Genomic DNA, 23,799 nt, shown 5'->3' with positions numbered 1-23,799 from the left:
GATAAGATACAAGGTACTACGATTGGGTTGGCTTAATTGTCAGAACTTTAACTTAATCTTTCTATTGTTTAGTTGACCTTAGATTAATCAAGGTGATCACTTCGGATCCATGTCTCACATCACGTGATCACGTGTCATCGGCGTCGCTACCGGAGAAAGCGTAATTTTTTTATCGCTTAATTGTGATAGCGATTCGGTCCGCGATGCGATAGATACCCTACGACAGCATATTATTGACGCGCGTGTCTGCTATCATCGATAGGAGACAATGTCTCTTTACTACGATGCGGTGTCCATCCTGACGGCGCCATCCTCCACCGGCGGATCCTTCAAATCCCGCATCTACAACGCCCGCAACCTGAAAGCGTCGCCGGCGCAGGTGTTTGCGCTGATCACGGAAACGTCAAAATGGGATATTCTGCTCAAAGAAGTCATTGAGAAAGCGGACTTTCTGCATCTGGAACCTAAAGTGAGCGGCTCCCTTTGCTGGTGACCCTTGACCACCTCGGAGATGCCTGCTGACTGACCAAGGTTGTTTAGTTGACTCCCCTGCTGGCACTTCTTCTAGTGCACGATCATCTTATTGCGAAGAAAGGGATCGCGGCGCCCGCGGCGCATCCGCTCCGCCAGGCGATTGAGCGACACAAGACCCGGCTGAAGGCAGAGTTCGTCAAGGCCCGTGTCCGCCGTCAATGTGCCTCCATTGAAGAGCTGAAGGCTGCAGTTCTCCGAGAGAAAGGCGTTGATGCGGTACCTGAGGCATTATATCCTCGATGGGTACGGATCAATAATGTGCGCACGACTCTCGATGAACAATTGAAGTCGACATTCGCCAGTTATCAGAAAGTCACAGTTCTCTCCGATCTGGCAGGCGACGAGCGGAAGATATATCTGGATGAACATATTCCAGACCTAGTTGCGGTCCCCCCCGGCATTGATCTAACATCTACGCCGGCGTACAAGAATGGCGAAATCATACTGCAGGACAAGGCGTCTTGCGTCCCGGCGTACCTTTTGCTGGGAGATGCGACCACGAAGTGGGATGGGGATCTAATAGATGGATGCGCAGCACCAGGGAACAAAACGACGCATTTGGCTTCACTGCTGTATAGAAAACGGCATGTCTCGAAAGCAAAGTTGCCGGCGGTTTATTCCATGGATGCGTCTCCCACGCGGGCGAAGACACTACAGAAAATGGTGACGTTGGCTGGTGCGGATAAGATAGTGACCGTACTGCAGGGCCAGGATTTCCTCGCCTTGGATCCTTCAGAACCGCGATTCGAGAACATCGCTGGTCTGCTACTCGACCCAAGTTGTTCCGGAAGTGGTATCGTCGGCCGTGAGGACGTCCCTAAACTTGTCCTCCCCGAGGTGAAGGCTGGATCTGGGAATGTCCAGGGGAAGAAGCGTAAACGGGGTCGACAAGAGCCAGAGCCCCGATCCAACCCGCAACCGGAGGAGGCGCTGGAGACGGAGGAAGAAGCTCCCCATCAGAAGATTGACGTCGACCGTCTTATCAAACTGTCCAACCTACAAGCGCGTATTGTTGAGCATGCGCTGAGCTTTCCTAGTGCTGAGCGTGTCACATATAGTACATGTTCGATCCATGTCCTAGAAAACGAGTCCGTCGTATCCCGCATTCTCGCTTCTGACGTCGCAAGGAGTGGTGGTTGGCGAATCATGCGACGTGACGAGCAGCCTGAAGGTCTGAAGAAATGGAAGCACAGAGGAATCAGGACCGACGTGGTGCCCATTCCAAACGGGGCTGACCAGCGAGCGGAGGCGAAACCCACTGTGAACCTAACAGATGAAGAGTTAGAGGCTTGTGTGCGATGCTGGGCAGGTGATGAAGAGGGGACTGGGGGATTCTTCGTTGCAGGTTTCGTCCGGGACCGTGCAAGGGCAGAATCCCTCAGCGGCCGTCAGAATGAGAAGCGCGTATCAGATGAATCTCATTCGAATGACACGGTCACCTCCGACGATGACAGCGAAGAGGAATGGGGAGGGTTTTCCGATTAGATTACATTCTGTCGATCCATCAAAAGTCACACTGCATTTTTTTTGGGAAACTACACGAGTTCTCATGTCTAATACCCGGATAACTTTGACTGTAAGCCAATATCAATGTCAACATAACAATCTTCTACATGCTACGAACTACGATTAAATAATGGGATAGACGCAAAACAACAATTCCCATAGAAAAGACATCCAGTATATGGGGCTAATTGACAACAATCCTACCACATACGACCATAGGGTGTGGAAAACAGGGCTTCCCGTCCGCTCAGCCGTACTTAAGCCACACGCCGGCAGGTTAGTAGTTGGGTGGGTGACCACCAGCGAATCCCTGCTGTTGTATGTTTTTGTCTTTTTTTGGATTCTTTTTTCTCTTTTGATATAGTGGCAATGATGATGCTAGCGAGTCCGAGATTGTCGGTTCAACGTTTGTACACCGTGAATTCGAGGACCAGAAATACTATATATGCAGCGAGAAGCACCAGGCCAGCAAGTCGACTGGGTCCAAGAAATACGACCGCTGTAAAGCATAACGAGGACATCCAGACCGTGGCCAGGTCAAAAAGTAGAAACGTATCCGCCTCATCGACGGGGATTCCCGCCACCGCAACAATGCCCACACAAAGCGTCAGCAGAAATATATTGCTTCCTGCGGTAGTTGCAACTATAATACCTCCTTGCCCGCGAAAGCCACTTAGAATAGAAAGTAACTTTTCCGGCAGGGTCGTGGCAAAAGCGATCACCGTCAGGCCAAAAACGGTGCCCGATAGATGAAGGGAATCAGCAACGGCACCTGCACTATGGGCGAGAATATATCCTGATAAAGAGAGTGCAAGCAGACCCAACAAGAGCTGGAAGACATGTTGATATAATGGTCGTGGCGGATTTCTGTCTGTCTCCTCGACCGTAGTTATTGTTCCCTGAGGTGGATTCGCGTTTCCCAAGAGAGGAGAATTCTCTGAAGTCGACGGGCCAATTGGGCGTTCAGCATCGGCAATGGGTAATTCATCGTCGTTATCACTATCCGACAAGTAAGTCGGTTGAGTGATACCCCTATAAATGGCATAGCCAATCGACATGATATAGAGAGCGAAGACGCCGATGAGGATCCCACCAGTAACTCGATTCAGCTGATGAAAAAAGGCCAATGCAACGAATAGAGTGGTGACGGAAAGCAGGAGCACCGAATACATCTTCGCACTACTATCGAAGTCTACTCTGTCCGGATGACATAGGAGGCCCAGGGAAAAGGCACCGAGTATATTGGAAATTGCAGATCCCATGGCATTGCCGAGTGCTAGCGGACTGCGGTGTTGTAGGATTGCTGCGACAATGACGGCGAGCTGAGAGAAATTATCAGCACGGATACGAAAAAGTGCTATAATGGGGACGGATACCTCTTCATATTCGGCTCCAGCAGTCAGAAGAGCAATAAGAGTGGGCGAAATGCCCAACCGCTGTCCCACAATGACTGTATGATCAATGAATTTGTCCGCGCCAAAGTCAAGGACAAAGGCCCCAGCAATCAACGTTGCTATGTTGAAACATAGGCTGTCCCAATTCATGATGTGGCGTATATATACTTGGCCCTATTTAGCTATTGCCGAGCTATTGAAATAGGTGATAGGGGTATGGAATAGGGTCATCTCATGCTGCCTAGCGGACAGATGTGTCGGATCACGTGATCATGGCCGATTGTATGTATCTGTGCATGCATACATACAGTAGTAGTACATACTTACAATTGCCTAATGGACCTTAATGTCAATTATAGCATAATCAGGCTCAGACCGGCCACCTGGTAATACTGCCAGTCATCAGACCTGAGCACCAGTTCGCTACCGAAACCTACGGTTGTCCGCTTCGCCCCTACAGCATACCTACGTACCTACCTAACCCAAGCTCAAGATGGCACCGGGTTGGGCGCCGCTCCTGCAGGATACACCACTAGGCTAGGATAAGGCTACTCGTGAAGTCAGGGGCATTTGTCGTATTGCGGAACAAAGTATTATTAATGATAACAATGACTTAGAGGGTAATGCACATTTCCTGGATCCGTGCGCCTTGTTCAAGTTGACAAACAGCACGAGAGACGAATTCGACTGTAAATCAAGGACAGCCTACTTAGATGTCTTCTTGGTCCTCGTGACTGACATACCAGAGGCCAGTCTCTGTGTCATGGGTCATATTGGTCTGAACGGTCTGGCCACCCTTGAGGGCCCCATTTTCCACCACGCCTCCTGCAGGGACACCGGCAGCGCCACGATGGAGGTGGTTCTCGCCGCTCTTGACCGTAAAATTGGCCAAAGATATCTCATTAGGATTACGGGTCACCAGAGAGGGCATACCGAAGTATCGAGCCTCGACTTCTTCAGGGGTAATCTGCAACTCGAAATAACCGCGGTAATACATTTCAGACCACTGTAATTCTCTGTTTGCGGAGACGAGAGCCTTAGATGCTTTGACAGAGTCTGCGAGGCTAATATTGTGTCTGTATGGGGAAGGAGAACTAACAGCGGTTCCAGCAAACTCGACGCCAATAGATCCGTCTCCGGTCACAGGGTCGTAGGGATCCCGGTCAAGCCAGACAAGATCGCTTACCCAGTTAGCATGAGAGTCACCAGCGAGAATTATGTTATTTCCAATTTTATTGTCGTAGAGAGTCTGTAGGGTCCGGTTCTTGTTTGCCTGATACCCGTCCCACTGATCGTAGTTCAATGGGTTTTCACTCCCGTAAGCGATAGACTGATTCAAACGCGAGAACACTGGTCAATAATTAGCAAGCTGCTATTTCCAGCACTGGGGGACCATGCGGAACCAGTTGAGACTCGCCTATCTGGCTTCCAATTATTCGCCAATGAGCGCCCCGTTGGGCTGATTCCTTGAGCGATCGATAGAACCAATTCTCCTGACGACTTCCCATCAACGAACGGCTTGCCTCATTCGATATATCATGAATATAGTCTCTGTTCCAATAAAGGTCGGTGATGGAGCGATCATATTGTCGGGTGTCAAGCATAATCAGATCCACGAGATTCCCCAGCTTGAAGTTTCTCCAAATGCGAAGACTATCATCCATTTCCACTTGACTAGACAACCGTCAGAATGCACTCGTTCATGAACATGCAGCAACTTACCGAATGGGCATCCACTCGAAGTATGCACGAACCGCATTCATTTTCCGCTGGTCGACTGAAATACCGCCATCTTCGATAAATGATGCTTCCGTGTTGTTCAGGTGGGAGGAGCCATCCCGATAAGTATTATCCCCGACTTCTATTAATCGTTAAAACCGAGCCTTTTCTCTATAGGTTCAGAACATACCGTGATCATCCCAGACAGGAATCCATGCAAAGCTTTTGTGGCTATCAAGTAGATCGAGATCAGTCTTGTAAGTTGCAATACGCTTGCGATAATCGTAAAGCGTGTGGATCTCTCTATCTGGTAGAGGGATGCGTCCAATGCTGTTTCCCCATCCACTGGAGGATTGTCAGCACGTCTCTGAACGGTCGATTTTTGTGATTAAGATTACTTACTAGTCACCATTCTTGGACTCGTAGATATAGTCGCTATTAATTTGATATCAGTTATTGTTAACGATGACAGCATTCTTAACGCCGCTTGTGCCAGAGCTTACCCAAGATGCAAGACATAGTCCACCGAGTCCTTCCGCACAGTGTTCCCATAAGCATTGAAGAAACCGAAAGCTACTCGAGTAGTTAACACTGGCGACTCTTCAGTAAAAATGGAAGACGTACGGAAGTTGCTACATGAGTAGACGGCGAGGCTCAAACTATCGATTGCGTCTCGCGGACCAGGAGTCGTCTTCGTACGCCCAATAGGACTCTTTTTATTCGAGTTGCACACCTGAAACTGGTAGTAATAAGTGGTAAATGGCCGTAGATGGCTTGCCTCCACCTTGACCGTGTAGTCGACGTCGGAGCTTGTGAAGACAACACCCGAATCTACTACATGCTTGAACTTATGATCTTTTGCGACCCTGTAATCGAGGCAAACTGGCGCTTTCGAGACTGGGGACACGAAATGTTCCTCAGTATAGATTGGAACTGGATTATAGAGGGGTACTAATCCAACAGTACTTTTGCTGTCGTTGATATTATCGAATGCAGGAGCACAGCGGGTCCATAGGATAACCGAGTTTGGGTATGGATCACCAGAAGCGACACCATGAGTAAAGTTCAGATGAGAGGAGTCAAATGCCAGTCGAGGATCACTCCTGCGCACGACTTTCGGGATCGAGATACCTAAACCAGGATGGTTATGCGAAGGGCTGCGATAGTTGAGGTTTCCAGCATAGGACGCAGTCGCGCTTGAGGCGGACAGCACCAGCAGAGAAAGAGACAACAACATGGCTCGGTACGCAAGCAAGATCCCTTCTCGTTCTGCGATGGGGGTTGAGTCATTTTCTCAGTATCTTGATCATTTCCCACTGCTTTTATACATCTCTTCTAAAGCCAAGCACAGGTGCCAAGGAAGAGCGTACGAAGCGCAGGTTTCGCAACGAGCGCATGTTGCAAGGAGAACTCCAAGAATTATCTCCAAAAAAAAAATGGCAGTTGAACAGCTGGGACACAGCTTCCCGCATGGTCAGACGATTCACTGTCGGCGTTGGAAGGAAAGAGGGATCCGGAGCTTGGCTGATCTCACTGAACCCCGACGCAGGAGAATACAGCCTCTTCTAATTGATTAATGACAATGATAATCATTGTTCCATTAGGGCCCTCTGTAGTGGAAGCAAGCTGTGCGCCTGTGCCTCTGCAGAAAGTTGTAAGATGCTGGTGGGAGCATTTGTGTTGGTAAGTCTAGCGATGAGCAGTAATTCCGCCAGCACCGATCTCATGGTCACTGGCACAACTAAGAAGAATGGGACTAACAGAAAATCATGCATATTATTTGTGGTGCATAAACTCGGATATCGAAAAGAAGCGGATAAAGAGTAGCTACCAACTTGAATACGCCAGAGGACCAGTGGGAGCTTGTCAAATGCCCTCTATTCCGATGTAGCGTCGTTTCCACCACTCATGGCATGCATTCTCGGAGACTCATCTTTGTGTTGACAGCAGTTTTCCTCGAAAGCGCGAACTCCTAAGCGCCGACACTGACCCTTGCAGCGGCAACATATGTACGTGTTATGCGACCACATGCATTATCACAGACAATCTCTTTGATCGGATCATCGGCGTTGCTGATCTGCATATTCGCAAGGTGTGCTTACCAGTAAAAAACAGCATATACGCGCCGGTCCCAAACAAGGACGGGGTACGTGCACGCTGATGATGATCGACTCGAAATAAAGAAACAGATCCAATGCAACCATGGATCTAGGGAAAGGCGCTGAGTTGGAGCAAATATGAGCCACAATGGGAGCGACAAAGTCAGGATAATACTTGGCGATTCAGTACGATGTGCCCCAAAAATAGCCACTGGTGTGCAGAAAACATGGATAAAGCCTGTCCGCGAAGTACCATCCGTTATTTAAATGGTGAGGGGAGCCCGACCTTGCCCTCGGTAGTCACTTTATCGATATTAATCATAAATGCTGACCAGAAGCGAGGCGCGTTTTCATTTGAATGTGCAATGAATTGACTCCAGTCAAGAGCTCATAAGTTGCAAGGTCTTCACATATACATAGAGCGTCTGGCAGATAAAGCCCGACGCTCTCTGGATCTTCCTCATATCTATTATTCATTTACCACAACGTGATTAATCAGGTATAGTTCATAATCTATTCTCTGGGCTGTTCTGTACTGTGTTGATTCTCGTGTGCACGCCTGAAAGCTAATACATAGCTATGTCTATACAGCACAGCGTACGCGACAGCCAACAGTTTCCGCAGACGGGCGCCCAGGCCCTTGGAAGAATTGCCCACACCAAGCGCTATATCGAGTTATAGGAGGCTTCCTCGAATAGAGCTCGTATATCACAGGTGAGTCGTGTCTGGTTTCAGTTCAGTATACAAGCATCACAGAGGATGCCGACGCAAGGAATATATCGTGATATCAGAGTAACCAAGGTGCAAGAAAGTTGAGCTACGCTTACCGATCGACTGTTAGAATTGTATCTGCACCTGTCGAATATTCTAATCGCGAATCGCGGTTTCTGACCAGAAAATGTATTTGAGTCACGGTCACATGCAATTTGATAGTATCGCGATGGCGAAGGGTGAGTAGCCACAACCTACCAGCTTCCATTCTGCGCAACAGACAGATTGGTTCCCTATATAACGAGTGATGTGCTGATCTCCGATTGCGCAGTGCGTTCGCGCTATCTGAACCTTACGAGCCTTTTGCAAAGACAGAAGGGTGCTCCTAACTCCAGATTAGCTGCAGAATCCTAAAAGACGACTCCTCATAGCCACCATCGTCGGTTTTGTTTTATACTGCGTTCTTACCTTCGCAAGTATTCATAAGGCTTCGACAGCTGTCGTCCAATATACGCCGGAACCTGGTGTCCGTCGGATCACAAAGGTCTCCATGTTATATGGAAAGCCTAACACTTTTTACCAACGGGCTCTACAGACCCATCGAGGGCATGCACGTCGATGGGGCTACAGGATGGAGGTACTGACCCACGATATCGCTGTAGGTTACTGGAACAAGCCAAGTTACCTACTGTCGCTGGTCATTCAGGAACTGGCTAAGCCTGCATCAGAACGCACAGAATGGTTGATGTAGGTTCTCTCCTGCATAGGTTGAAGTCGAAGAAATCGTGTCTGGCTGTCGCTAATTGGATGCGTTGCAGGTGGGTGGACGCAGACTCCATCATATTGAATCCCGCAATTCCCGCAGAAACTTTCCTCCCACCGTTCGATCTGGACAATGTCCATGTCGTAGCGTCCAAGGATCAGAATGGCCTGAACACAGGCATATTCTTCCTCCATGTGCACCCGTGGAGCGTTGATATGCTGGTGGAGGCGATCGCACTTCCACTCTATCAGCCCGACATCGATCTCGGCACAAACCCGGACCAGCTAGCCATGGCGCTCGTATTTAACCAAATTGACGGAGGTCCATCTGGTCACGGATACAAGGACGGCGTCGTCTATCTGCCTAGGCCTTGGATCAACGCATACGAATGGAGCCATGCCTATGAAGGGAAGAAGGGCGATATGTTGGTGCACTTTCCGGGCATGCAAGAAGAGCGATGGACGCACATGTCGAACTGGCTGGATATTGTGGAGATGACGCCACAGAAGTGGGAAGTGCCATTCGAAGAGACTGAGTATCCAAACAGGACGAACCAGTTCTGGGCGCAGTACCGCACATCCAGAGACGTCGCTTTGCGAGTTGAAAAAGCTCTCGATGAGCAACCGTCTAACGCGGCAGAGTCGACTAGGACTGCCATTTCGTCTCTCTGGAAAGCGCTTCAAGAGGAAGCAGATAACTCTCATGTAGTCCGGCAGCGACTAGAGTCCCTCGAGGAGGCAGCCAAACTAGATCAAGTGCTGTCGAACAGTTGAACGGCTTCTCCCATCTCGCCTAATTGCCGAACTCTGCAGGAAAACCGAGGTACGGCACGACGCTGTACCAGGGAGATAAGAATAAGAATAAGAATAATAGTTAATACCATCCATTAACACAGAAGAGTGTTTCCGTGCCAAGATACTTACCCGCCCGTGCTGCGATCCTTCGCTTAAGTCTCGATTCGCTTCGCACGAAGACGTGGTGTAGTATGTACTTACTGCGTGGGGCGAAACTTTGGTTGCTTCAGAGTTCAGGTACCCGGCTTCTAGACATTATTTGGAGAAGCAATTAATAACAATTATGCACATCTATGGCCGATAGCAGAGTTATCTGGGAAAGATGCGCATCTTCAGATGGTCAAACTGTCATCGTTGGAATGGAGAGCCGAATCGCAACAATCCTTTGTTCAATTGATCCGTCCAACAACGGCGTTGGCCGGGATTCTGAAAGCAATTCGATCATCCAGCAAATCATTCTGGCTCGGGGTAATCAATCTACAACGGCTCATTAACTAGGTGATACTCTAGAGAAACATACCACTTATCTCTGACAATCTCATCCTCGTACCGCATTTGCTATAACCGGGATTTCTGACCCACATGGTTTCTCGAATCTTCGGTTGGTTTGTCATTATGGGTGTACAAGTGTCCTGCTAGTGATCCGTGTGGGAGAGAAGAGGGGAAGAAGCAGCATCAGGAGAAAGGAGTCGCTTTCCAAGCTTAAATATAAAATAGAGCTCGGCGACTGCGGCATTTGCTAATCGACATCATAATCTGCTGATACTGCATCCATCTAAGTTCTTGACCAACAATCGCTGCTTATCATCTCACTGCGACAAGCATTCTCCGTGCGGCATTTAGCACGTCAACATCTGTCACAATGGCACCATTCGGAACTATTTACACCTATCCTAACAACCCTCGGGTTATGAAGGTATAATAATACTATAGCCTCATCGCCTCCCCCCCACCAAAAATATATACAAACTAACTTCTCGATCTAGGTCCAAGCGGCTGCCCGTCTCAATGGACTCGAGATTACTGAGGCGCCCAACTTCGAGATGGGCAAGACGAACCGCGAACCCGAATTTCTGGCCAAGTTCCCATTGGGCAAGGTCCCCGCGCTGGCCTGCTCTGATGGATTCAACGTCTGGGAGTCCGATGCTATTGCTCGGTACGTCGCAGAGAGCGGACCCCGTGCCGCTCAGCTGGTTGGCTCTAACCCGGCTGAACGAGCACTCATCCAACAATGGATTTCATTTTCCAACGGCGAGGCTCTGGACCCGGTTACACAGCTAGTCCTGCCGCGGATTGGACTACGTCCATTCGACGCTTCTATCGAGGAGCGCAACCTTGAGAGACTGACGCGCTCGCTGGACTGCGTCGAGAAGCATCTTCAGAACCGGACGTGGTTGGCTACAGAGCAGCTCAGTCTGGCAGACCTCACACTCGCAGCGGCGTTCTATTGGGGATTCTCCATGGTGATCGACGCAGAGATGCGTGCTAAGTACCCCAAGACCGTTGAGTGGTATAAGAAGGTGCTGGGCAGCGAAGGTGTCAAGGAAGCATTCCCTGAGCAAACCATGATCGAAAAGCGCAAGCAGCCGTAGATTCCCTCGTCATGATCCCCGGGGTGAAACGCGGAGAAACCGAAATGAGATCATTGGCATGATCAAGTTTAGTTTAGCCAGGAAGATATGAAATAATCAAATATAGAATTTTATTTATTTCAAGAACTTTGCTATACTGGAGTACTGTGCCGGATCCTGAGTGGCTCAGCCACCTCGCGTGAAGTACGTACAAGTACAGGATCGAGTTGCGGACTCATCGAGGAGCATAATCCTCGTGCGACGATCAAATATAGTCAGATACCAGTGGATTCCGAATATAAAATCTGGGATATCAGATAGGAACAATCGTAAACTGATGTGTGGGGTAGGTATATGTACAGTCAGGAACATGATGATCCTATCGAAGCGGGAAATCATTCTATAGTCGCGCTCCCTGTTCACGACTTATCCCTCGAGCAACATTTCTGCTGGCCCAGTCGGCAATTGCCATGTTGGTGACCATTGGGTTAACACCGCTTGCGCTAGGGAAGACTGAAGCGTCAATCACATAGAGACCCCTTGTACCCCAGACTTGACAGTCAGGGCCCACAACGCTCTTCTTAGGCGAGCTGCCCATACGACATGTGCCCATCTGATGGGCACTCGCGAATACAGACCTCTCAGGATTGAGAGGGGTCTGGCGCCGGAACTCCGAGATCCACTCCTGGAAGGCAGGGTTGTTGATGCCCTCGTCGGGAACGTCAGGACCCTTAGGCTCGTCTGAGCGGATGAAAGGCGGCATGCCGCGGTAAGACAGATGATACTCCTTTGCCCCGGCGGCATACGCTATTTGGGCGGCAGCGATAACTCCTTCCTGTATATGCTTCAAGTCGAAGGGAGAAACAGTGTAGTCAATCCGAGGGCGTCCATCAACAGGGTCAGGGAAGACGCGACCCGTATCGCGCTCTCGAGCAATAACAATGAAGCTCGTCATCTGACGCATTTTGGATGCCCACATCTTATAATCGAAACCATTGCTCCAGGGGAACAACGGCAAGAACGTTGCGGGAAGCATGCAAGTCGCCTCGACCCTAGCTCCGTGTCCATGGCCGTCCAAATTTTCAAATTGGTTTACCAGGGTGGTCAAGATACCCCCTTCCCACGGACGGATATCCTCCTCAAAGACGGCCCCTGCCATGATAACTAGCTCCCTGTCAGTATAGTCTTTTAAATCATATGCAAGACACTGGCATTACCTGGATGTAGGTAAAGATGTCGACCAATGTGGGAATTCTTGATCCCGCTTCGTTGGAGCAGAAGGGGGCTATTCAGAGTTCCACAGGAGACTATTACACGCTTGGCTTTGATGATAACCTTGCACTTAACAGCATCCTTTTGGTTGACCCCCAGATAGCTGTCCCTCGATGTCCATGTTCCTTCGACCCCGGATGCGACTTTCTCGCCGTCTACATCAGTAAACAAAACTCTGTCGGCGCGAAATCCCTCCATGAATGTGGCACCTGTGTTTGCCGCGTCTACTAGAAACGATACCGCGGGCCCTTGCTTGACGTTGCTTGCACATCCGAGCATACAGTGACCGCAGTAGTGTTCCTGGTTGCCTGTGTTCTGTGGTACCGCTTTCGCACTGTATCCTAGCTTCCTCGCGCCATCGAGAATGGTAGTGTTGGATCGGTTATGTGGCGTGCGCTCCGAACAGACTCCCATTCGGTCACAGACACGGTCCAGCGATTTCTGGAATTCCATCGACGTGAAAAAAGGAAGTCCGTTACTTGCCCATTCTTGACGAACAAACCCTTGTGTCTGGAGGCTAGCCGACCAGTTGATAGTGCCACCACCACCCCAAGTTGAACCAGCAATGACTGCGATCGAACCGTCATCACTTACGGTTGCTCCTGAATTCTCTAGCATGTGCGTGAAGCCTTCTGCCTGTCCCATCGGGAAATATTTCGTGGAATAATGGTAAGACTTATCCACGACGATCACGCGGTGCCCTGCCTCTGCAAGGTTCTTAGCCGCAACACCACCACCACAGCCGCTACCGATAATGACGACGTCTGTTTCGACAGTTTGGGGAGTATCACCAGGAGGGAACTGGAGGAATTCGTATGGGAAGCTTTCGGCTGGCTTCCCGTTCACTGGGACTCGCGGGAACCCAAGCACGGGGGAAAGAGTCGGGCTTGACGCTACCCAGGTTTTCTTGAAGATAGAGGTCAGCATCCTGTACAGGAAGCGCAGTGGAGATAGCATGGATGTCTCCCAGTTGCGAAAGGTTTGTTCTCGAGCCTCGTTTGTAAGCAAATGGAAGGGAGTCGGCGAGCCGGTGAGGACCAAGGATCCAGCACGAGTACTATGGTCAGGGGTCAGCAATATGCTCTGTAATCTCGACCTGTGGGAGCTCGAGGAGATAAAACATACTTCAGAGCACTTAATATCGTAAGGAGCGCCTTCTTTCCTTGACTGTGGATATTCCGAGCAAACAGTACGTGTAGGGCATCTCTAAAATTGGGATTCGATGAAGCATCTTCCTCCAAGTACTGCTTCGCAAGTTCGGCAGCGTTCGGTCCTCCAATTCTGGATTTAAGCGTAGCAATCGCCGACTCGAGCTTCTCTTTCGGAACGCCTTTCTGCCTGCGATGGGTGACGGTGGCACGATCCCGGATCGAGGGGATGGCCGTGTCGGCCAGTGCAAGGAGAGTCTTCCATTGACCATCGGTAAAGACCTTTTCTGTCGGAAGGGCCGGTAAAGGCACGTCTAAAGGCACATGGATGGAAGCCGTCTCAGCGGCCATTTTGGTCTCTGCAATTCCAGCACCCGCTGGAGTCAGGAAAAGTAGACAGGAGTGGCGTTCCAATAAGGCGATAGGTTAAAGATAAGGGCTGCACGAAATTATACAAGGCAATGCCTTGCTACGCGAGAAATAGCTGAGACAAGGGCATATACGCGGGCTTTAACAGCTCTCCACGAGCGATGGATCAGTCGTACACGCCCCGGGACGGCAGCGGCCCTTTTGCGGGGAAGGGCCAGTGGCGCCAATGTAGAGACACAAGATGGGTTGGTAGAAGCTCTTGAATATCTTTGCAGTTGAGGCTACCGAGGAGCTAGACGTTCTCACATGCCAACTTCGCCGCATCAAACTCAGCACGGGGAAGACCCTGGTTCCAGCAACGCTGAACGTGTCAAACGAGCTCGTGGTCGAATGAACGTGGTTTGAGCGTCCAACTGGATCTCTTCTCCACGATTCCGTCGGTGCTGTGCTTTTTTTTCCTCGAGGCAGGTGAAAATCAAGAATCCGGGGAAAGGTCCGTGAACCGAGGCGGGGGATTACTTAGCCAAAAGTACGTACGAAGTTAGGATGAGGACGAGACTAACTTAAGTACTTAAGTAGCCAATCAGAGATGTTCCCGCGACCTGTGGTCTTTTCTTATGTCATCTAGCTTAGTCATTCTCTATTATATAGCCTTAGGCATAGATATCTCTTAGTAATTAATTTTCTTTTTCTAAACAATATCTGGTAGTATATCTAAATATCTAGATTAGGCAATAATAAGGGGATTATGCAGGCCTAGAGGGCTATAGCCTACATAGGCTAATGCTATTATATTATAATATTAATAATTATAATAATTACTATATTACTATATATAAAAAAGCCTAAAATATAATATTAAATATAAAAGATATTATTTATTTAGTAATATAGCAATTAGCTATAATAATAATAATATAATAATATATATAATACTAAGGAAACCTAAATTTAAATAATAGTAAACTTAAACTTTATCTTATAACTCCTTATTTATACTAAATTAAGCAAATATAAAATACTTCTAAACCTAATCTTATTGCTATACCTAGAAAAAAAGGGTAAAAATAAGGAATTATATTAAAATCTAATTTATAATAATATACTAGCTATAAAGGGTAAATAATAAAATATAAATATACCCTTATTATAAGAAGAATTAATATAGATATTTAGCAATTACTTTAATAATTAAGACCTTAAATAACTATAATAACTATAGCGGAAGACTTAGTTAGTTATATTAATTATATAGACCTAAGTAAAGATAATTAATTAATATTAGGCATTAAAATATTTAATTTAAGATAACCTCTTTTAGCTCTAAAATAAGCTATAAATACTATAATACTAAACCTATTACAACTAGACCTTAACTTATTAAGTCTTTTAGCCTAAGTTGCTAATAATATTACTAATATTATTTAAGTATAGGTAATATAAATAATAGGCCTTAATAACAGACCTAGACCTAAACCTAAAACCCCTTTTTTATATAAGGGTAAATATAATATAGAACTTCTAGAAGTCTAGAAGTTTAAAATTTATAACTATATCTAATAGTATAATATTAGAGACTAGTTTAAGAACTAACAGGAGATTATATAATATTATATTAGATTTCTCAGAGGTAATACAAGATTAATATAAGAAACTTAATCTAATAATATTAAGACAGGAAAGACTATAGGGTTTAATATCTTAGATAATTAATTATAATAGATCTTAGTATTATATAAGAATATTAATTAAAAAGCATATAACTGCAATAAATATTATTAATTAATATAAACATATTCTGTTATAAAATATATTACTAAATTGCTTATATTATAATAATAATTTAACCCTCCTTTATTAGACTATAAACTTAAGGAATATTTTATTTAAAGATTAAAAACTTATATTTATAATTATATAGAAGAAAATCTAGACTATAATAATCTTAATTATATAGACTATATTATAATAGCTAACTAATTTAATTAGCAATATATAGCTATATATATATATAATGCCTACTAATACCCAGAATAATAATCTTAATAATTATATATAATAAATAGTAAATAAGAGTTATTAATAGTTAAGCTAATGCTAAACTACTTATAATAATAAATATAGTTATAGCACTTATTTTACTCCTTTAAAGCAATATTACTAAAGAATATTTTATAAAAGGGTACTCTGAAATAGACTAACTATTATTAAAAAAATTGCCTTTATTTCTAATATAATTATATAAAATACTAAACTTATAATTATAATAAAAGAGGATATTCCTTTAGTTAAAATTATTAATTAAGATAATAATTATCTTATATAGTAAAGTTAATATCTTATTCTCTAAACCTATATTATTGCAGTTATAATAACTTAAAAAATAATTAATATTAATCTTATAATTGCTCTAATAATAAGATTAGATTTCTTAGTCTAATACTATCTTACTATTATATTTCTTTTAATATACTAAATAAAAACTACTAATATATTGCAGTTATCTTATAATTATTTAAATAAGATTAATTCTATATAAAAAATCTTAGACAATATATTATAGCAATTAAAGCTTATAAAATTAATAAATAATAAAGCTGTTTAAATAAATGTCTCTGCTTATTTTTAGGAAAGGTTATAAAGATTATAGGGGGTAGGTTTCTATTTAAAACCTAATATCCTATATATTATTTAATTAACTTAGGCGCTAATATAATATATGCCTTAGTTAAATTTTATAAGACAGCTAATATTCCTATTAATATAATTAAGTAATTAAAAATATAACTTATAAATAATTTAGCTATAACTATTTATAGTACTATAATAATATTCTTATAGTTAAATATATATTATATAGAACTATTTATATAGGTAATTAACCTTAATAATTTTAATATTATTTTAGGTATAATATAGCTTTAGTCTATAAACTTAAAGATTAATTAAGAAATAATATAAATTATAATTAATAATTATAATAGTCTAATATATTACTTAAGCTCTATCTTATAATATATAATAACTTATAATTTAATTAAAAATATTAATAATATTCTTATCTCTTATAATAAAGCTAAACGCCTCTTTAAGAAAAATATTAAATTATAACTTTATACTATATAATAACTTAATAATATAATAGTGTAGTGGGGAGAATCGGTGTGAAGAATGTAATTAGTTAAGAGGTTATGTGCTTTTGCTTAAAGTCTTTAAAAAGTCTATAAGTAAAGCAGGAGAAGAGAGATAATATCTTTTAGTTACTCAGAATGAAATAATTAGCTTTTCTTTTTTATTATTGTCCAGTATTAGTTTAATATTAGATTATTATTAGTTTACTATATTAATTTATAGCTAAAGCTTCTCCTCTAATTTTACTCTGAGCTCCAAAGCCAAATATCCTTCTCTTCCTTCTTAATATCTACTCGCTTAAAGACTCTATACTAAGTCTTAATATATCTTCCTACAATAAATTAGAGCTAAATATAAAAGATATTAAAATATTAAGCAGAAATAAGGGAGAAAGGAGAATTAGAAGCTAAGATTAAGACTAAAGCTAAAAAAAGGGGTAAGAAGTAGTAAAAAAATAAATAAAATAATTAAAAAAGATTACTATTATAAATAAAAAGAGATAAATATATTTCTTAGATTAGCAGAGACAGCAAATATAATATAGGGCAAAAATACATATTAATAATAAGAGAAAGGAAGAACTGCTAAATATAAGGAAGAGCTTAATAAGTATAAAAGAGAAATAGAAATTTAGAAGGAATAGGAAATTACTAAATAAGAACTATTTATTAAAAAATAGAAGAATTTCTTACTATTATTTTTATTACTATTTCTTTAAAAAAATATAAAGAAAAGTACTAATCTTTTTAGTATTAGTTAAGATAGAAGAATCCCTAGCTTCTTAATATTGCTAGGTCTAGAGATATAAATAGCTCAGGTATCTAAAAATACAAGACTACCGATAGCGCAGCTAATCTAGGTTATATTAGCTCTATAAATACTAATGCCTAAAAATCCTGGGACATTATATTTTAAAGGAGATAATATTATTTATTATTTAAGGCTTTTTAAAAGGCTATATAAGACAAATTAACTCCCAGAAGAGGAAAAAATTAAATAATTTATAAATTATTATAGCCCGTTAATATTATTATAGATAAATACTTAATCTAAATATAAAAAAAAGAACTACCCAAAATTAGCAGAAGCGACTAAATAAAAATATATTTATTATAATAAGTATTAAAAGAAATATAATATCTAATAACTAGAAAAGTTTAAAAATATAAAATATAATAGCTTTAAGGATTTAAGAAAATATAACTAAGAATATTAAGCTATATCGGAAGCACTAGTAACTTCAGGTAAATTAAGCCAATACTTATAGGGAGTTTAATATTTTTAAGGATTTCTAAAGGAGCTTAAACAGTAAATAATTTAGGAGTTAAATATAGACTACTATACTCTATCTACTATTAAATATACTAATTTTTATAAAGAGATAATAAACAGGATAAGAATAATTAAAACCTTTTATTACCTTAACAGCGGCAAATTAAAAAAAGATTAAGATATAATAGCTTTAATAAAGGAAAAGATAATTAAAAAAGATAATATATAACTTCTTATTAAATCTAATAAAACTTACCTAGATAAGAATAAGAATAAGACCAAATAATAAAGCATTAAAGTAAAGTTAATAGAGTAGTTATAGATTAATTAGTTAATAAAAGAGTTTAAGAAGTTAAAACTATATAGTATATAATATATAGGGAGGCCTAATAATGATATACTTAACACTAGCATAAATATATAAGCTAGGGCGCCTTTAGGATTTAACCCAACTAAAAGATCTAAAATATTTTTAAACTTATATAATTTCTACTGGGCTTCTAATTATATTTAATCTTATTACCCAGATTTAAAAAGCCTCCTAAATTAGAAGCTTATCTATTAGGGAGAAGACTATAAACTTTATTTTGGGCTAAAAGGATAGAATAGAGAAGTTATTTATCTTATATAGGGAAATATATTGTAAAAAAAGATTATTAAACAGAGACTAAAAGAAGAATAAAGGAATATTAGCTTAATCAGGTATAATATCTAATTAATTATGCTAAGATAGCCTAGGGATAACTTAAGCTCTAAGGAAGAAGCCGGGGATATTATAAAAAATTACTACTCTATTAATATAATAGGATTAGATAAGCCTTAAAGAGTAAAAAAAAGGCAAAGCAGGATTAAATAACTATATAAAAAAAAATTATAGAAAGCAATTAAACAGGAATAGAGATTTCCTTTAATTAAGATAAACTAATTCAGTAATTATTAGCCTCTGAGCATAATTAAGAAAATAAGGATAGTTAAAGAGGAAATAAAGGATATATCTAAATAGAGTAAGGATAAAAAGGTTATTAAAATAAAAGAGAAACAGAAGTTAAAGAGGTTTAAAGTTATAGATAAGCTAAAAGGGACTACTAATATAATAGGGGTTATAAACTAGATATTAGATACTAGAATTTAGATGTTAATTTAAGACCTTATTAGTCTATCTTCTAATTTGCATAAGGCCTTATTTATTTTATAACTATAGCAGGTAATAATAAAAGCAATATTCTATAATATTAAAGGAGTATAGTTTAATGCCTTTATATTAAATATAGAGTATATAGTAAACAGTGCGGATTAATGCACTTGCGCATTCTTATAACTTAAGCCTCTTAATAAAGATAAGGTACTATATATAGCCGCAATTCTAAAGTTACTAATTAAAATTAATAATTATAAGGAAGCGCGAAATATTATAGTAGATAATAGAGCCGAAATTAATATAATATATAGAGATATAGCAAATTACTATAAACTTATTATAAGCTAGAAATTTAGAGATAATATAATATCGGCAGACGGCGGGCAGACCCCTTTTATAGGTCTCTGTAAAGAGATACCTATATAGATAGGATCTTTCTATTATAAGATCCTTTTCTTTATAGTAAATAATAAGATCAACTATAATTATGTTCTGGGACGGCCTTTTAAGTATTAAGCATATTTGCGGTATATTATTCTATTAGATAAGATAGTAAAAAGCATAATTTACTCTATAAACTAAAAGAATTAAGCTATTGTTTAGGTATTTTTAATAGATAATCTAAGAAATAAGTTAAGAGAAAAAGTATTATACAATCTATCCTTCCAGGTATAAGAGTTATTAAACTAGAGCTAAAAAGGAATAATAAATACTAGACTAAGAATAGAGAAGGCCTATAGGAGTTATATTTAATAAACAATATTAGCTTTAAAGTAAGCGAGGAAATTAAAAACAAAGGGATAGAAATATTTAAACCTACCAAATTAAACAAAAAAGTCAGAAAATTATAGGGGTACAGACTATTTAAAAGGTATAACCTTTTTATTATAAAAATAAAATATTCTATTAATATGCAGTATAAAAAGAAATATAAAAAGGTTTATCTAATAAATATATCAAACAAACCCACAGCAGCTTTAGGGGGATTATTAAGATAAAAAGAAGTTATTAGGGAGCGCTATTATAAAAACCCCTAAGAAAATATAAAAAAAATATATAGAGGATTTGCTAAATATATCCAGCTAAAGATATTAAATATTAAGAGAGGAATAAGATTAATGCCGGATTATCTGAAGAACCTTATTATAGGTAATAATTTATAGCTAAGAAAGAAAGAATTATTAATAAAAATATTTTTTGCCTAAAAAGCGGTTTTTATCTAGATCTTTAAAGAGATTAGATAAATATGCCCGGAAGTTATACCTCTAATTATTATTCGGACTATAGATTATAAACTATAGCAGGTGAAGAGCTTTTTAATACTAAAGGTACTCTATAGCATAGTATAAAGAATAATAAAAGAGAGGATAAATGTAGGGATTCTTGAATATAGTTAAGGACCCTACTAAAATCTGTAGTTTTTGGTAAAAAAAAAAATGGTAAATATTAACTGATTAATATAGCTATAGAAGTTAATTAAGTAATAATATAGGATACTAATCTACCCCTTTTAGCTAATAAGTTCTTAGAAGAGTTTAGTGAAATATTAGTATTAATACTTATAGACTTATTCTCTGGGTATAATTAGTTAAAATTAGCTGAGAAATTGCGGGATTTAATAGCTTTCTATATGCTAAGAATTGGTTTAGTTTATTAAGCTAGACTACCCTAAGGATAGACAAATATAATATAAGAATTTATATAAGAAGTTATAAAAATATTAGCGGATAATATTCTTAATATCTATAATATATTTTTAGATAATATATTAATATAAGGACTTAAGACTAATTATAGGGGAGAAAAGATACTGCTAGGAATTAGAAGATTTATATTTAAATATATCTAGAATATTAATAAGATACTATACAGTCTTAAACTTATAGGTTTAATAATTGCTAGGGAGAAATTATAATTTGCAGTATTAGAAATTAAAATAATAGGCTATATATATAATATTGAGGGGAAATATCCTAAATTAGCTAAGGTAATTAAAATCTTAGAATAGCTATTTTATTAAAACTTATAGGAAGTAAAAGGATTTCTAGGAGTTACAGCCTATTACTAGATATAGATTAAAAGATATATTATTAAAGCTAAGCCAATATACTTAATACTAAGGAAGGGATAAAACTTCTTTTAAAGGCTAGAATAATAAGAAGTAATAAATACCTTAAAAGTAGCCCTAATAATAGCACTGGCACTTAAGCTAATTAACTATAAAGAGGGAAGCATAATTATTATTAATACTAATACTAATAGCAGCAGATAGGGGGCTTAACTTGCTTAAGAAGAAAAAGAGTCTAATAAGAAATACCTAGCCAGATATAAAAGTAGAGTATAGATATAAGCAGAGAGGCGATATAATAGAGAAAAGCTAGAATATAGGGCAGTGTTAAAAGCGCTTTATAAATTCTAAGCATATCTATATAGTATATACTTTTAATTAGAAGTAGATATAAAAATTCTAATAGTATAACTAAATAGGACAGCTATAAATCTCCTTAAGTTAATAATTGCTTAATAAATTGCTTAGATTTAGCTATTTGATTTTAATATTATCTATATATTAGGGAAAAAGAACTTAGTTATAGATAGATTATCTTAGAAGCTAATAATAAAGCAAGACCTAGAAGAGGCGGAAAATAATAATATAGAGAAATTCCTAGACCTATAGTTTTATACAGTCTATTATGCTAATATATAAGAGATAAAATTAGATAATATTCCTTAATTAACACCTACATTATATTAGTCAGAAAAATCTTTACTAATTATAGAATAGTTATAAATTATAATAAAACCAGATAATATAGATAGAGGACAATATGCTAAGTTTAAGAAAAAGGCCCTAAAGTATATAGTACAAAATAATATACTTTTCTAGAGAGTATAATAAAATTAGCCTTACTATATAGTTATTGACAATAAAAAAAAGTAAAAAGAAATTCTTATAGCCCTTTATAAAGAGCATAGATATTATAAGTATAAAACAACTTATTAAAAGGTAGCTAATTAATATTAATAAAAAGGCCTATATAAGTATATTACCAGATAGGTGAAGATATATAATAAGTGCTAGAAAGCAAATAAAGAATGTATAAAAAAAGCTTTATAGTTAATATTTGTTCTATTAGGGAGATTAAAGCTATACTTAAATATCTGCAAGATTATACCGCCCAGCAAGAGAAAGACTTATATTACTATATTTTAGGATAACTTCAGCTAGATTAAATATAAAGCCCTTAGTAGCCCTATTTTAAGAGCTATTACCAAATTCCTGTAAGAAGACTAGATTTATTATTAAGGAGTAATAGAGACTCTTATTAATAATAAAGGACTAGAGAATAAAGCTGCAGTTAATATATTAGTACAGAAATATAAGATTAATTATATTAAAGTCTTATTATATAACCCGCAAGCAAATAAAGCAGTTAAAGTTATATATAAATCCTTTATATATAGTATTAGAAAATTTACAAAAGGAATAAGAGTAAATTAAATAGACTACTTACCGGTAATAATCTGAGTAAATAAGAATATAATTAAGATCTCTATAGGCTTAATACTATTTAGAGCAATTATAGAATATAATACTATACTGCCAATTAAACTAGAAGTGCCTACCTAGAAGACTTTAATATAGGATAAGGTTAGGACTATAGAAGATCTTCTACTCCTTTATATATAACAGATAGAGCTCTAAGATTAGGATATAAAAAAAGCCCAACTTCGCGTCTAATATAAGAAAGAAGCTAGCAAGAAAGTCTTTAATAATAAAAAATAGCTTTGCAAAGAATAACTAATAAAAGGATAGTTTATTCTGCTTTATAATATAAAGCTTAAGATATCTTACTCTATAAAACTAGTATACTACTAGCTTAGACTATATAGGATTAAAGAAGTCCTTAAAAAAGGATCCTATAAGCTTAAGGAGTTAGATAATATATCTTTTAGGGACCTAATTTATAAGAATTACTTAAAAGGCTACTATTTATAAGAGGACTAAAATAAAATACTAACCGCAAGTAATAATATAGTACCTAAGTAAGAAAATCAGCAACTAAGTAATAATAATAATAATACAGACTAGATACTACCTAGATTAAAATATATAGTTATAGTCCCAGCACTCTCTTTCTAAAAATATTAATTTAGAAGAAGAGAAATAGAAAGCTAGTAATAAAATAAGTTTAATATTAAGCAAGAATACTATAATAAAAAGAGAAGGAGGGTAAACTTAAGATAAGGGCGTCTTTTTTTAGGGAGGGGAAGGATTTAAAGATGCCTAAAGATAATTAAGAAAGAAAAAAAAGAGAGATAACTAAAAAATATATAATATTAGCTTAAATATCTTAAAAAAGTCTACAAATAAAG

At 39.3% G+C, this 23,799-nt stretch overlaps 6 protein-coding genes across 6 annotated transcripts; 3 read left to right on the top strand and 3 right to left on the bottom strand.

The window, feature by feature from the left end:
- Window positions 1-57: 57 nt before the first annotated feature.
- On the top strand, window positions 58-2,019 carry C8Q69DRAFT_501156 (putative NOL1/NOP2/sun domain protein; the record flags this gene model as incomplete). The annotated part of the gene is made up of 2 exons (XM_028632356.1): window positions 58-469; window positions 541-2,019. The coding sequence occupies exons 1-2, from the start codon at window positions 269-271 to the stop codon at window positions 2,017-2,019; spliced, it is 1,680 nt and encodes a 559-aa protein (XP_028481931.1). The 5' UTR covers window positions 58-268.
- Window positions 2,020-2,343: 324 nt separating this feature from the next.
- Window positions 2,344-3,694, bottom strand: C8Q69DRAFT_437471 (hypothetical protein). Its single transcript, XM_028628578.1, has 2 exons — window positions 3,417-3,694; window positions 2,344-3,362 (listed from the first exon to the last, which is right to left on the bottom strand). The coding sequence occupies exons 1-2, from the start codon at window positions 3,582-3,584 to the stop codon at window positions 2,442-2,444; spliced, it is 1,089 nt and encodes a 362-aa protein (XP_028481930.1). The 5' UTR covers window positions 3,585-3,694; the 3' UTR covers window positions 2,344-2,441.
- A 449-nt stretch (window positions 3,695-4,143) lies between these two features.
- Window positions 4,144-6,390, bottom strand: C8Q69DRAFT_407627 (PhoD-like phosphatase-domain-containing protein; the record flags this gene model as incomplete). The annotated part of the gene is made up of 7 exons (XM_028628159.1): window positions 4,144-4,784; window positions 4,828-5,108; window positions 5,157-5,295; window positions 5,344-5,498; window positions 5,556-5,588; window positions 5,657-5,726; window positions 5,778-6,390. The coding sequence occupies 7 exons, from the start codon at window positions 6,388-6,390 to the stop codon at window positions 4,144-4,146; spliced, it is 1,932 nt and encodes a 643-aa protein (XP_028481929.1).
- Window positions 6,391-7,831: 1,441 nt separating this feature from the next.
- Window positions 7,832-9,499, top strand: C8Q69DRAFT_488421 (hypothetical protein; the record flags this gene model as incomplete). Its single annotated transcript, XM_028632048.1, has 3 exons — window positions 7,832-7,849; window positions 8,364-8,710; window positions 8,782-9,499. The coding sequence occupies 3 exons, from the start codon at window positions 7,832-7,834 to the stop codon at window positions 9,497-9,499; spliced, it is 1,083 nt and encodes a 360-aa protein (XP_028481928.1).
- A 488-nt stretch (window positions 9,500-9,987) lies between these two features.
- On the top strand, window positions 9,988-11,195 carry C8Q69DRAFT_92581 (glutathione S-transferase). Its single transcript, XM_028634173.1, has 3 exons — window positions 9,988-9,995; window positions 10,046-10,436; window positions 10,507-11,195. Exons 2-3 carry the CDS (start codon window positions 10,383-10,385, stop codon window positions 11,110-11,112), a joined length of 660 nt encoding a protein of 219 aa, XP_028481927.1. The 5' UTR covers window positions 9,988-9,995; window positions 10,046-10,382; the 3' UTR covers window positions 11,113-11,195.
- A 106-nt stretch (window positions 11,196-11,301) lies between these two features.
- Window positions 11,302-13,941, bottom strand: C8Q69DRAFT_92564 (putative long chain fatty alcohol oxidase). Its single transcript, XM_028634172.1, has 3 exons — window positions 13,489-13,941; window positions 12,309-13,420; window positions 11,302-12,255 (listed from the first exon to the last, which is right to left on the bottom strand). The coding sequence occupies exons 1-3, from the start codon at window positions 13,860-13,862 to the stop codon at window positions 11,492-11,494; spliced, it is 2,250 nt and encodes a 749-aa protein (XP_028481926.1). The 5' UTR covers window positions 13,863-13,941; the 3' UTR covers window positions 11,302-11,491.
- Window positions 13,942-23,799: the final 9,858 nt, after the last annotated feature.

The sequence above is a fragment of the Paecilomyces variotii genome (assembly GCF_004022145.1).
Source record: "Paecilomyces variotii strain CBS 101075 chromosome Unknown C8Q69scaffold_13, whole genome shotgun sequence".
NCBI lineage: Eukaryota > Fungi > Ascomycota > Eurotiomycetes > Eurotiales > Thermoascaceae > Paecilomyces > Paecilomyces variotii.
Note: the sequence above shows the minus strand (reverse complement) of the source record. Positions and strands in the feature narration are given on the sequence as shown.

Coding starts and splice junctions, on each gene's coding strand:
- C8Q69DRAFT_92564 (XM_028634172.1), bottom strand. CDS start 13,862: ATGGCCGCTGAGACGGCTTCCATCCATGTGCCTTTAGACGTGCCTTTA. Junction 13,421..13,488: donor ACGATATTAAGTGCTCTGAA/GTATGTTTTATC, acceptor CCCTGACCATAG/TACTCGTGCTGGATCCTTGG. Junction 12,256..12,308: donor ACATCTTTACCTACATCCAG/GTAATGCCAGTG, acceptor ACAGGGAGCTAG/TTATCATGGCAGGGGCCGTC.
- C8Q69DRAFT_92581 (XM_028634173.1), top strand. CDS start 10,383: ATGGCACCATTCGGAACTATTTACACCTATCCTAACAACCCTCGGGTT. Junction 10,437..10,506: donor ACAACCCTCGGGTTATGAAG/GTATAATAATAC, acceptor TTCTCGATCTAG/GTCCAAGCGGCTGCCCGTCT.
- C8Q69DRAFT_437471 (XM_028628578.1), bottom strand. CDS start 3,584: ATGAATTGGGACAGCCTATGTTTCAACATAGCAACGTTGATTGCTGGG. Junction 3,363..3,416: donor CTGGAGCCGAATATGAAGAG/GTATCCGTCCCC, acceptor AATTTCTCTCAG/CTCGCCGTCATTGTCGCAGC.